At 41.0% G+C, this 13,190-nt stretch overlaps 1 protein-coding gene and 2 long non-coding RNA genes across 3 annotated transcripts; all 3 read left to right on the top strand.

Annotated features, from left to right (window-relative positions):
- Nucleotides 1–54: 54 nt before the first annotated feature.
- LOC124018970 lies at nucleotides 55–426 on the top strand. The gene is made up of 2 exons (XR_006835716.1): nucleotides 55–280; nucleotides 368–426. It is a non-coding gene; the product is annotated as an uncharacterized LOC124018970 (long non-coding RNA).
- Nucleotides 427–5,095: 4,669 nt separating this feature from the next.
- Nucleotides 5,096–6,845, top strand: LOC124016541 (the record flags this gene model as incomplete). The annotated part of the gene is made up of 4 exons (XM_046332131.1): nucleotides 5,096–5,579; nucleotides 6,251–6,367; nucleotides 6,485–6,606; nucleotides 6,768–6,845. Coding segments are annotated over exons 1-4 (633 nt in total), but the record flags the coding sequence as incomplete, so codon positions are not given.
- A 1,604-nt stretch (nucleotides 6,846–8,449) lies between these two features.
- On the top strand, nucleotides 8,450–9,203 carry LOC124028342. Its single transcript, XR_006837582.1, has 2 exons — nucleotides 8,450–9,057; nucleotides 9,145–9,203. It is a non-coding gene; the product is annotated as an uncharacterized LOC124028342 (long non-coding RNA).
- Nucleotides 9,204–13,190: the final 3,987 nt, after the last annotated feature.

The raw sequence follows: 13,190 nt of genomic DNA, 5'->3' as shown, positions 1-13,190 counted from the left end.
TCCCAAGAGCACCCCCCGGGATAGCCAGCCAACTGGATAACCAGAATAACCCCAGAAATATCATTACTCAGATTCCTCCTACCGTCAAAAGTCAGCCACTCCTTCAGTAACTGCTAGCACTATCCCTGGCACCACACCCCAGGCCCAACCCAAGCAGCCCTTCATGCAATATGACCAGTACCCGATGGTTCGCAGCTGGAATCCGTATGCTTCTGCTCTGTTCCCACCCCATTATGGAACGGCGCCGTATCATTCTCAAGGGCCTAGGGAGTAACTTATGGTAAGGCATAATTATCACAAATATATTTAAACTTAATTGCATAATGTACTATTTGCAATTGAAGTTTAATCACATTACTTTCAACAGGTGGAATCTACAGTTTCCAGCCATTACTTGTGAAGTGTAAAATAAATTTACTAAATGTACTGCTTGAGTTTGTTTTTACTTGACAGTTGGAACAGTGGTACTGTTGGCCAGGGAACTAGCAGGATAGACTAGCAGAATCCAGTAAGATCAGGGGTGGTGTCAACCCTTCTGGTCTTCAATGCAGGGCCGACATAAGTTCCTTACATTTTCCCTCCATCTTTTTGCGGTAATGCTGCAATTAGTTAGTTGTAATTTTGGGTAGAGCAGACATTTTCATATATTTATATAATATAAATATTTTAGTATAACCACCATATTTGTATTAATGTTCCTTTTTTTCGGGTGGATTAAATTTAAATTGTAACACTTTCTATGGCTTGTTTTAAAAATAGTGATATTGGAGAATTTCAGTTTCAAATAACTGAGTGTGAGGTAGTAATTTGAATAAAGGTTAAAAGGCCATTCTTAAACATGGGGTGAGAAATTCTTACTAATTTGCTGGCGAACCAGTTCAGCTTTAAGTATAACTTTTGTATGACTGCATTTAGTGAGGTCTAATGCTTTAATATTTAATAATTTCTGCCCTCAATTCATATTCATTATATAAATAGGCCTGTTGAATTGTCTGGCTTGCCGTTCCAAATGTGTTTTTTTTCCTCGTATAATTTAAATAACTTCACTAGGTGTAGGCAAGACCATAGTCATTTTCCCAGTTTACCTATTTGCTTAAGTTAATCATGATGCTTTTTCACAAATAGACAGTTCCTTTCCATGGTAGCAAGATATTCTCTATTTTTGCTAACTTTCTATGAAAATGCATTGGCGTGATATTTATTTCAGTGTGTGTGTATATATATATATATATACTGCGTTTCTTCACATGACATAATTTCCTTTTATTGGTATACTACACTAATGTAAATGGTGTATTTTTTTTGTGATCAATACGTAATATCATTTGCATTACTTTTTCTATCCTCTGGTTGTATCTTGATCCTCTGAGGCTGTGGAGGGATCCAAATTGTGGATTTAAAAGAAAATGAATCGGCGTACAATGACATCTTTGTTTTTAATCCCTAGATTTTTAACCCCTTTATTGTTGGAACATTTCACATGGACATAATAAATATGCCGATAGTGGACAACCTTGTTTTACTCCTCGACAGTTTAAAACTGAAGTAGCCATTATTTACTATTGTACACCTAGGTTTACTATACATGACTTCCCATTTTTATAAGAGATTCTCATTGTTCCAGATATTTATATACTTAATCAAAAGCCTTTTCAAAATCACCTATGAATCGCAAGCCTGGTTTCCCAGATTTTTCATAGTGTTCGATTGTTTCCAGTACATATCTTATGTTATCTCCAAGGTATTGTCCATGTAAAAAAAAAAAAAGTTTACCTAACTGGTATGCCATCCAGCCCTGGAGTTTTCCAGGACTTAAATGTAATTGATGCAATTAATGCTGTTAACTAGGCAAGTCAGTTAAAAAAAAATATTATTTACAAAAAGCCTGTACCGATGCTGGGCCAATTGCGCACCGCCCTATGGGACTCCCAATCATGGCTGGATGTGATGCAGCCTGGATTCGAACCAGGTACTGCAGTGACTCCTCTTGCACAGTGATGCAGTATCTTAGACCGATGTGCCACTCCTCCTCTGTAATTTGGCCTTCTAGGGGCAGCAGGTAGCCTAGTGGTTAGAGCGTTGGACTAGTAACCGAAAGGTTGCATGATCGAATCATCGAGCTGACAAGATAAAAATTTGGCGTTAACCCACTGTTCCTAGGCCGTCATTGAAAATAAGAATTTTTTTCTTAACTGACTTGCCTAGTATTTCTGTATAGCTATTAAATTATACATTATTAATAGAAAAAATTAGCTGTGATTTAAATGGAAAAAACCCTCACCCACATGGAAAGTCAGTAAGTGTATATATAGACAGTTACTTGTATATGCCAATTATCTCATGGTCTGACTGCATTCTGAAATTATTTGCAAATTATGGTGGAAAATAAGTATTTGGTCACCTACAAACAAACAAGATTTCTGGCTCTCACAGACCTTTAACTTCTTTAAGAGGCTCCTCTGTCCTCCACTCGTTACCTGTATTAATGGCACCTGTTTGAACTTGTTATCAGTATAAAAGACACCTGTCCACAACCTCAAACAGTCACACTCCAAACTCCACTATGGCCAAGACCAAAGAGCTGTCAAAGGACACCAGAAACAAAATTGTAGACCTGCACCAGGCTGGGAAGACTGAATCTGCAATAGGTAAGCAGCTTGGTTTGAAGAAATCCACTGTGGGAGCAATTATTAGGAAATGGAAGACATACAAGACCACTGATAATCTCCCTCGATCTGGGGCTCCACGCAAGATCTCACCCGTGGGGTCAAAATGATCACAAGAACGGTGAGCAAAAATCCCAGAACCACACGGGGGGACCTAGTGAATGACCTGCAGAAGCTGGGACCAAAGTAACAAAGCCTACCATCAGTAATACACTACGCCGCCAGGGACTCAAATCCTGCAGTGCCAGACGTGTCCACCTGCTTAAGCCAGTACATGTCCAGGCCCGTCTGAAGTTTGCTAGAGAGCATTTGGATGACCCAGAAGAAGATTGGGAGAATGTCATATGGTCAGATGAAACCAAAATATAACTTTTTGGTAAAAACTCAACTCGTCGTGTTTGGAGGACAAAGAATGCTGAGTTGCATCCAAAGAACACCATACCTACTGTGAAGCATGGGGGTGGAAACATCATGCTTTGGGCAGTATTTCTGCAAAGGGACCAGGACGACTGATCCGTGGAAAGGAAAGAATGAATGGGGCCATGTATCGTGAGATTTTGAGTAAAAACCTCCTTCCATCAGCAAGGGCATTGAAGATGAAACGTGGCTGAGTCTTTCAGCATGACAATGATCCCAAACACACTGCCTGGGCAACGAAGGAGTGGCTTCGTAAGAAGCATTTCAAGGTCCTGGAGTGGCCTAGCAAGTCTCCAGATCTCAACCCCATAGAAAATCTTTACAGAAGTTGAAAGTCTGTGTTGCCCAGCAACAGCCCCAAAACATCACTGCTCTAGAGATCTGCATGGAGGAATGGGCCAAAATACCAGCAACAGTGTGTGAAAACCTTGTGAAGACTTACAGAAAACATTTGACCTCTGTCATTGCCAATAAAGGGTATATAACAAAGTATTGAGATAAACTTTTGTTATTGACCAAATACTTATTTTCCACCATAATTTGCAAATAAATTCATTAAAAATCCTACAATGTGATTTTTCTGGAATTTTTTTCTCATTTTGTCTGTCATAGTTGAAGTCTACCTATGAATAAAATTACAGGCCTCTCTCATATTTTTAAGTGGGAGAACTTGCACAATTGGTGGCTGACTAAATATTTTTTTGCCCCACTGTATATATCATGTTATGTTTCTGATTAAATAAATAAGTTAGTTAGGCTAGTTTATATCCCTGCTCTAATAAGAGCACAGATTAACAGTTTGTACAGTCTATAACTGGAAAGATGGCCTACATAAAGAGGACACAATAACAATTATAGTTAAAAATCAAAAGTTGATGTGCCATACTAATTGATTAACTAGCGTCTGATTGATTTAGACCAGCTAACAGTGCTGTGAACAGACATACTTTATAGTCAATAACTATTTGTTTAGCACTTTTGAAATGTATAGCAACAGAATTCAGAACACGGGCCATTCTTACAGTGTTCTCTCTGTAACATCAAGTTAGCAGCCTAGGATAAATAAAGGGTTCTTTAAAGCAGACAATGAAAGCTCTTAAAATATTAGCGGGCCTCCAAGTTAACCGTTGTTTTGAGCGAGGCACAAATCATGCTTCATTGACAGCATGGCCAATGTTGAATGTTTATCATTTTAAACTTGGAAAAGAGCCCCTTAATTCCAGGTTTGTGACCACACAGCCACTGTCACTGATTCCTTCCAAACCACTCATTGAATTGGCAATTTCCAACTTGTTGTGTAATGTCCAATGGCCGATGAGCACCAATACTTCTTATCTATAATTTCTCTTCATTATTTATCTTCATATGACAAGGATTAAAAAGGATTTGCCAGTAGATTGTCAACTTGATTCATGATGATGACTGCTAGCTAAGATTTTGAAAGTATGATGTTGACATGATCAGCTCAATCTAAGCTAATGTACATATAACATGATTTGACTTCATTTTATCTGTGGTCAATGACCTTGAGCCATCTTGGATGGGCACTTCTATGGCAGCAGCCGAAGGGCTAGAATTTTCAATGTCTCTCTTACACTTCGCAGTGATGTCAAATAAAATTAGATTTGATTTGATTTGAAGTCCCCATGAGGGACAGAACTCTGAGGCAATCACGGCACAACGCTCTGTATTTTTTACTGGCTTGCCCCACCACCACAGAAAGCACTGAGCTAGGCTGAAAACCTGCATTTTGGAGTTGCCTTTCTCAAGAAAACAAAGAAGAGACCATATTTGTATGCGTCTTTATTAACTAAATTATATATTTTTAAATGTTTGCAAACTGTTATGTGACACGTATTAATGCCAAAATAACATTCAAAACAGGCAAGCCCTCTCCAAAAAATAATATTTGGGGCTCAGCCCCACCTGCCCTGAATGACGGGTCGCGACTGCTGTCATGTACAGTGGTGATGTTTGGCACCCGCACCTCAATTGGCCTGCATTTCTATCTGCAACTTAACCGGGAACGCTAATAAATCGTGTAAAAAATGTCACCAGCCGAGCTAAATTCTGATTGGTCTTTCAATTAGGCAAGCCGTTTAAATTTGGGGCAACTTCTACCAGAGACCTCAGTGAACTCGCGTATAAGCGCAATTGCACAGACTTTTGTGTGTATCACCATGCGAAAAACGATTAGAGATGTGATGTCGTGTAAACATCCTATATTGTATTTTACGGTGATTGCAACGATTAGCTCTGTGTTAACCCCTTGCTATGGCCAGATTCCAGACGCAAGCATTTCAATGCCAAATGCCAAAATTCATCCGACGATTGTCCGATCCGGGAGGCTTGTTGTTGGGAATAAGTTGGTCCAACTGAGAAGGGTGGGTTTCGAAGTAACCAATGATGAATCAGCCGCTTCTGACCGCATCAAGACTCAAAACGGATCTCTTGCATTTGAGGCTGGTAATCGGGCTGGACAGCCTGCATCACAAGGTAAGCCACCAGGCCTCCTTTTTTCCAGTTTGTAAATCATGTAGCGGTAACCTAATAGTGAAACGCTATATTGCTTCAACGCATCTTTGGTCAGTCTTTGCATCCACAGCTGAACTCTGACTTAGTGGATACATTGGTTTAGCCCAATTCTAGCTACAGATAGTAACACCAGCTAATGTGATTTAACCAACACATTTGTCCATTTTATACTAGTAGTTACATGTGTGGCTATACAACACGTTCCTCTGTGTTAATGTTCTCAAATGTCTCCAGTTGCAGGGTGTCTGTTTTTGAATTGTAGGTCTCTGCAAAAATGTATTTTTAATTAATCCAATGATGTGTACACCTCATCTTGTCTTCTCATTGATTGAAATGGGTGTATGTCTTGACATGTGGCAGGTGGTTCCACCCCAAGGTGTCTCAATTGGTGATTTGAAATGGGTAAGATGGCTGTGTTCACTGGACTACTTCATAGACCACAACATTTAGTTTAAAAAGGCAGTGTTTTCTACATTCAGATGGACCCCTGCAACTGCCCAGACTTCAGACTGCTGTTTTGCTGAATGGAGGACTAAAATGTTAGAGCCCTTTGTTTTGAATCCCAGATTGCCCCTTAAAGGTGGCACATGTTTGAGCCTTTGCAAATCCTGTTAATTCATTCCCTCTCCCAGAATGGCACAAGTTGGATGCTAAACTCCAGCACATGGGGCCATCAGTACAGTGTAGCAATGAAACAATGACTCTTCGGGTCAAAGGGGGAAGAGCTCCACATTTTCTGGTCGACGGCGGTAAGTAGAATGTGCCCACTAAGTAAGAAAAATATTAAACACTGATGCTGCTTATGCATGCAAGTTGCGTAGTCCTATATTTGTTGGTTTAGCCTGAGGTATTTCTGTCTTGTGCAGGTGATGGGTCTCCTGTTCTTCCCCTGTCCCGAATGCCAACTCACTGTGGCTTCTCTGTGAAGCGGTCACGCAGGGATGTGTTCTTTGTCGCACCATACCAAGGCTGCCATGTCACTCAAGAGGTGATATTTCCTCCATGGAGGCTTTCCCTTCATAAAAAATGTTCACATTAACTCTTGAATAATCTTGTACTGCTAAATGTTGATTTGAGCCTCTATTCACATGTTGGCTATTAAAGCACATTTACATGGGTTGCATCATGATACTGTTTTCCTTCATACAGGGGGGTAACTATGTTCTGCCACTCCGTCTGTGGGGGGCTCCCATGACCATGTCTTGTCCTGTTGCACCACCCCCTCCCTCTGTCTCCTGCTATTTATCTGGCATGGTGGTGAAGCTTTCCATGGCAGCGAATGCTCTTCAAGTCAAAGGTGGGTAATTCTTTGACATTGTTTCAGTGCACATGGTATATTTGGTCATATGAAATGTATTCATTTGAACCTATGGTGGATGAATGCTGATCCAAAAGGAATTAATTTCTATGAATGGTTGCCAGTAGACTGGTGTTTGCCTACAGCCTATTCTGTTGCTCACACTGAAATTGTTTTTCAGTGTCTGGTGTGTGGGAGCCACTTCTCGCAATCACCCAGCAATGTGGCTTAACTATTGAGCCATTCTTTGGAGGGGTGGTGATCACTGCACCATACACAGGACCCTGTGTGGCATTGGAGGTAGTTCTTAATGTCATCTTGTGGTCATGAAGGTGATCAAATGGTCACTTTTTGTTGTTGTTATTTCCTGACTTTTGTATACCTTTTTTTAAATTCAGGATGATGAGCGTTTGCTTTTTATGCTCTCGGTTGCTGGGGAGCTCACCCTCTCCTGTCCTGCAGGCCTCCCTCAAACTGAACCTGTTACGTCTGGATACCCTCTGTTCCACCAGTGGTCCCAGTACCATTTCCCTCCGTATCCCCCCCAACCACCCTCGTCCCCAACAGCAGCCACTACCATGTCTAAACAAACACATTCCCCTAAACCTTCTAGCCAGGCCATGCATATGCCACGTAAAGGAGACCCCCAGGTCCCACAAATGTATGACTTAAACACATTTTACCCATACCTATTTCCTCCGTATCCCCCTCAACCCTATTTCCCAACATCAGCCCCCACTACCTCACCTAAACACACACATTCCCCTCAACCTGTCACCCAGGTCCTGCATATGCCACCTAAAGGAGACCCCCAGGTCCCACACACACCTGAATTCCACCCGTTTTACCCATACCATTTCCCTCCATATCCCCCTCAACAACACTATTTCCCAAAATCAGCCCCCACTACCTCACCTAAACACACACAATCCCCTCAACCTGTCACCCAGGTCCTGCATATGCCACCTAAAGGAGACCCCCAGGTCCCACACACACCTGAATTCCACCCGTACCATTTTCCTCCGTATCCCCATCAGCCCTATTTCCCAACATCAGCCCCCACTACCTCACCTAAACACACACAATCCCCTCAACCTGTCACCCAGGTCCTGCACATGCCACCTAAAGGAGACCCCCAGGTCCCACACACACTGAATTCCACCCGTTTTACTCATACCATTTTCCTCCATATCCCCCTCAACAACACTATTTCCCAACATCAGCCCCCACTACCTCACCTAAACACACAAATTCCCCTCAACCTGCCACCCAAGCCCTGCGTATGCCACCTAAAGGAGACCCCCAGGTCCCACACACACCTGAATTCCACCAGTTTCACCCGTACCATTTTCCTCCGTATCCCCCTCGACGCCATTTCCCAAAATCAGCCCCCACTACCTCACCTAAACACACACAATCCCCTCAAGCTGTCACCCAGGTCCTGCATATGCCACCTAAAGGAGACCCCCAGGTCCCACACACACCTGAATTCCACCCAAAATCGGCCCCCACTACCTCACCTAAACACACCATTTTCCTCCGTATCCCCATCAGCCGTATTTCCCAACATCAGCCCCCACTACCTCACCTAAACACACAAATTCCCCTCAACCTGCCACCCAAGCCCTGCATATGCCACCTAAAGGATACCCCCAGGTCCCACAAATGCCTGACTTCAAAATGTTTTACCCGTACCATTTTACTACACATCTCCCTCAACCTTATTTCCCATCAGCCTCTACAACCACACCTAAACAAACAAATCAGGCCCTGCATATGCCACCTAAAGGATACCCTCAGGTCCCACTGAGTTACCAGTTCCCCCAATACAATTTCCCAGGGTTTTTCCCTCAACGCTCTGTCCCAAGAGCACCCCCCGGGATAGCCAGCCAACTGGATAACCAGAATAACCCCCAGAAATATCATTACTCAGATTCCTCCTACCGTCAAAAGTCAGCCACTCCTTCAGTAACTGCTAGCACTATCCCTGGCACCACACCCCAGGCCCAACCCAAGCAGCCCTTCATGCAATATGACCAGTACCCGATGGTTCGCAGCTGGAATCCGTATGCTTCTGCTCTGTTCCCACCCCATTATGGAACGGCGCCGTATCATTCTCAAGGGCCTAGGGAGTAACTTATGGTAAGGCATAATTATCACAAATATATTTAAACTTAATTGCATAATGTACTATTTGCAATTGAAGTTTAATCACATTACTTTCAACAGGTGGAATCTACAGTTTCCAGCCATTACTTGTGAAGTGTAAAATAAATTTACTAAATGTACTGCTTGAGTTTGTTTTTACTTGACAGTTGGAACAGTGGTACTGTTGGCCAGGGAACTAGCAGGATAGACTAGCAGAATCCAGTAAGATCAGGGGTGGTGTCAACCCTTCTGGTCTTCAATGCAGGGCCGACATAAGTTCCTTACATTTTCCCTCCATCTTTTTGCGGTAATGCTGCAATTAGTTAGTTGTAATTTTGGGTAGAGCAGACATTTTCATATATTTATATAATATAAATATTTTAGTATAACCACCATATTTGTATTAATGTTCCTTTTTTTAGGGTGGATTAAATTTAAATTGTAACACTTTCTATGGCTTGTTTTAAAAATAGTGATATTGGAGAATTTCAGTTTCAAATAACTGAGTGTGAGGTTGTAATTTGAATAAAGGTTAAAAGGCCATTCTTAAACATGGGGTGAGAAATTCTTACTAATTTGCTGGCGAACCAGTTCAGCTTTAAGTATAACTTTTGTATGACTGCATTTAGTGAGGTCTAATGCTTTAATATTTAATAATTTCTGCCCTCAATTCATATTCATTATATAAATAGGCCTGTTGAATTGTCTGGCTTGCCGTTCCAAATGTGTTTTTTTTCCTCGTATAATTTAAATAACTTCACTAGGTGTAGGCAAGACCATAGTCATTTTCCCAGTTTACCTATTTGCTTAAGTTAATCATGATGCTTTTTCACAAATAGACAGTTCCTTTCCATGGTAGCAAGATATTCTCTATTTTTGCTAACTTTCTATGAAAATGCATTAGCGTGATATTTATTTCAGTGTGTGTGTATATATATATATATATACTGCGTTTCTTCACATGACATAATTTCCTTTTATTGGTATACTACACTAATGTAAATGGTGTATTTTTTTTTGTGATCAATACGTAATATCATTTGCATTACTTTTTCTATCCTCTGGTTGTATCTTGATCCTCTGAGGCTGTGGAGGGATCCAAATTGTGGATTTAAAAGAAAATGAATCGGCGTACAATGACATCTTTGTTTTTAATCCCTAGATTTTTAACCCCTTTATTGTTGGAACATTTCACATGGACATAATAAATATGCCGATAGTGGACAACCTTGTTTTACTCCTCGACAGTTTAAAACTGAAGTAGCCATTATTTACTATTGTACACCTAGGTTTACTATACATGACTTCCCATTTTTATAAGAGATTCTCATTGTTCCAGATATTTATATACTTAATCAAAAGCCTTTTCAAAATCACCTATGAATCGCAAGCCTGGTTTCCCAGATTTTTCATAGTGTTCGATTGTTTCCAGTACATATCTTATGTTATCTCCAAGGTATTGTCCATGTAAAAAAAAAAAAGTTTACCTAACTGGTATGCCATCCAGCCCTGGAGTTTTCCAGGACTTAAATGTAATTGATGCAATTAATGCTGTTAACTAGGAAAGTCAGTTAAAAAAAAATATTATTTACAAAAAGCCTGTACCGATGCTGGGCCAATTGCGCACCGCCCTATGGGACTCCCAATCATGGCTGGATGTGATGCAGCCTGGATTCGAACCAGGTACTGCAGTGACTCCTCTTGCACAGTGATGCAGTATCTTAGACCGATGTGCCACTCCTCCTCTGTAATTTGGCCTTCTAGGGGCAGCAGGTAGCCTAGTGGTTAGAGCGTTGGACTAGTAACCGAAAGGTTGCATGATCGAATCATCGAGCTGACAAGATAAAAATTTGGCGTTAACCCACTGTTCCTAGGCCGTCATTGAAAATAAGAATTTTTTTCTTAACTGACTTGCCTAGTATTTCTGTATAGCTATTAAATTATACATTATTAATAGAAAAAATTAGCTGTGATTTAAATGGAAAAAACCCTCACCCACATGGAAAGTCAGTAAGTGTATATATAGACAGTTACTTGTATATGCCAATTATCTCATGGTCTGACTGCATTCTGAAATTATTTGCAAATTATGGTGGAAAATAAGTATTTGGTCACCTACAAACAAACAAGATTTCTGGCTCTCACAGACCTTTAACTTCTTTAAGAGGCTCCTCTGTCCTCCACTCGTTACCTGTATTAATGGCACCTGTTTGAACTTGTTATCAGTATAAAAGACACCTGTCCACAACCTCAAATAGTCACACTCCAAACTCCACTATGGCCAAGACCAAAGAGCTGTCAAAGGACACCAGAAACAAAATTGTAGACCTGCACCAGGCTGGGAAGACTGAATCTGCAATAGGTAAGCAGCTTGGTTTGAAGAAATCCACTGTGGGAGCAATTATTAGGAAATGGAAGACATACAAGACCACTGATAATCTCCCTCGATCTGGGGCTCCACACAAGATCTCACCCGTGGGGTCAAAATGATCACAAGAACGGTGAGCAAAAATCCCAGAACCACACGGGGGGACCTAGTGAATGACCTGCAGAAGCTGGGACCAAAGTAACAAAGCCTACCATCAGTAATACACTACGCCGCCAGGGACTCAAATCCTGCAGTGCCAGACGTGTCCACCTGCTTAAGCCAGTACATGTCCAGGCCCGTCTGAAGTTTGCTAGAGAGCATTTGGATGACCCAGAAGAAGATTGGGAGAATGTCATATGGTCAGATGAAACCAAAATATAACTTTTTGGTAAAAACTCAACTCGTCGTGTTTGGAGGACAAAGAATGCTGAGTTGCATCCAAAGAACACCATACCTACTGTGAAGCATGGGGGTGGAAACATCATGCTTTGGGCAGTATTTCTGCAAAGGGACCAGGACGACTGATCCGTGGAAAGGAAAGAATGAATGGGGCCATGTATCGTGAGATTTTGAGTAAAAACCTCCTTCCATCAGCAAGGGCATTGAAGATGAAACGTGGCTGAGTCTTTCAGCATGACAATGATCCCAAACACACTGCCTGGGCAACGAAGGAGTGGCTTCGTAAGAAGCATTTCAAGGTCCTGGAGTGGCCTAGCAAGTCTCCAGATCTCAACCCCATAGAAAATCTTTACAGAAGTTGAAAGTCTGTGTTGCCCAGCAACAGCCCCAAAACATCACTGCTCTAGAGATCTGCATGGAGGAATGGGCCAAAATACCAGCAACAGTGTGTGAAAACCTTGTGAAGACTTACAGAAAACATTTGACCTCTGTCATTGCCAATAAAGGGTATATAACAAAGTATTGAGATAAACTTTTGTTATTGACCAAATACTTATTTTCCACCATAATTTGCAAATAAATTCATTAAAAATCCTACAATGTGATTTTTCTGGAATTTTTTCTCATTTTGTCTGTCATAGTTGAAGTCTACCTATGAATAAAATTACAGGCCTCTCTCATATTTTTAAGTGGGAGAACTTGCACAATTGGTGGCTGACTAAATATTTTTTTGCCCCACTGTATATATCATGTTATGTTTCTGATTAAATAAATAAGTTAGTTAGGCTAGTTTATATCCCTGCTCTAATAAGAGCACAGATTAACAGTTTGTACAGTCTATAACTGGAAAGATGGCCTACATAAAGAGGACACAATAACAATTATAGTTAAAAATCAAAAGTTGATGTGCCATACTAATTGATTAACTAGCGTCTGATTGATTTAGACCAGCTAACAGTGCTGTGAACAGACATACTTTATAGTCAATAACTATTTGTTTAGCACTTTTGAAATGTATAGCAACAGAATTCAGAACACGGGCCATTCTTACAGTGTTCTCTCTGTAACATCAAGTTAGCAGCCTAGGATAAATAAAGGGTTCTTTAAAGCAGACAATGAAAGCTCTTAAAATATTAGCGGGCCTCCAAGTTAACCGTTGTTTTGAGCGAGGCACAAATCATGCTTCATTGACAGCATGGCCAATGTTGAATGTTTATCATTTTAAACTTGGAAAAGAGCCCCTTAATTCCAGGTTTGTGACCACACAGCCACTGTCACTGATTCCTTCCAAACCACTCATTGAATTGGCAATTTCCAACTTGTTGTGTAATGTCCAATGGCCGATGAGCACCAATACTTC

Source organism: Oncorhynchus gorbuscha, linkage group LG03, assembly GCF_021184085.1.
Source record: "Oncorhynchus gorbuscha isolate QuinsamMale2020 ecotype Even-year linkage group LG03, OgorEven_v1.0, whole genome shotgun sequence".
NCBI lineage: Eukaryota > Metazoa > Chordata > Actinopteri > Salmoniformes > Salmonidae > Oncorhynchus > Oncorhynchus gorbuscha.
Note: the sequence above shows the minus strand (reverse complement) of the source record. Positions and strands in the feature narration are given on the sequence as shown.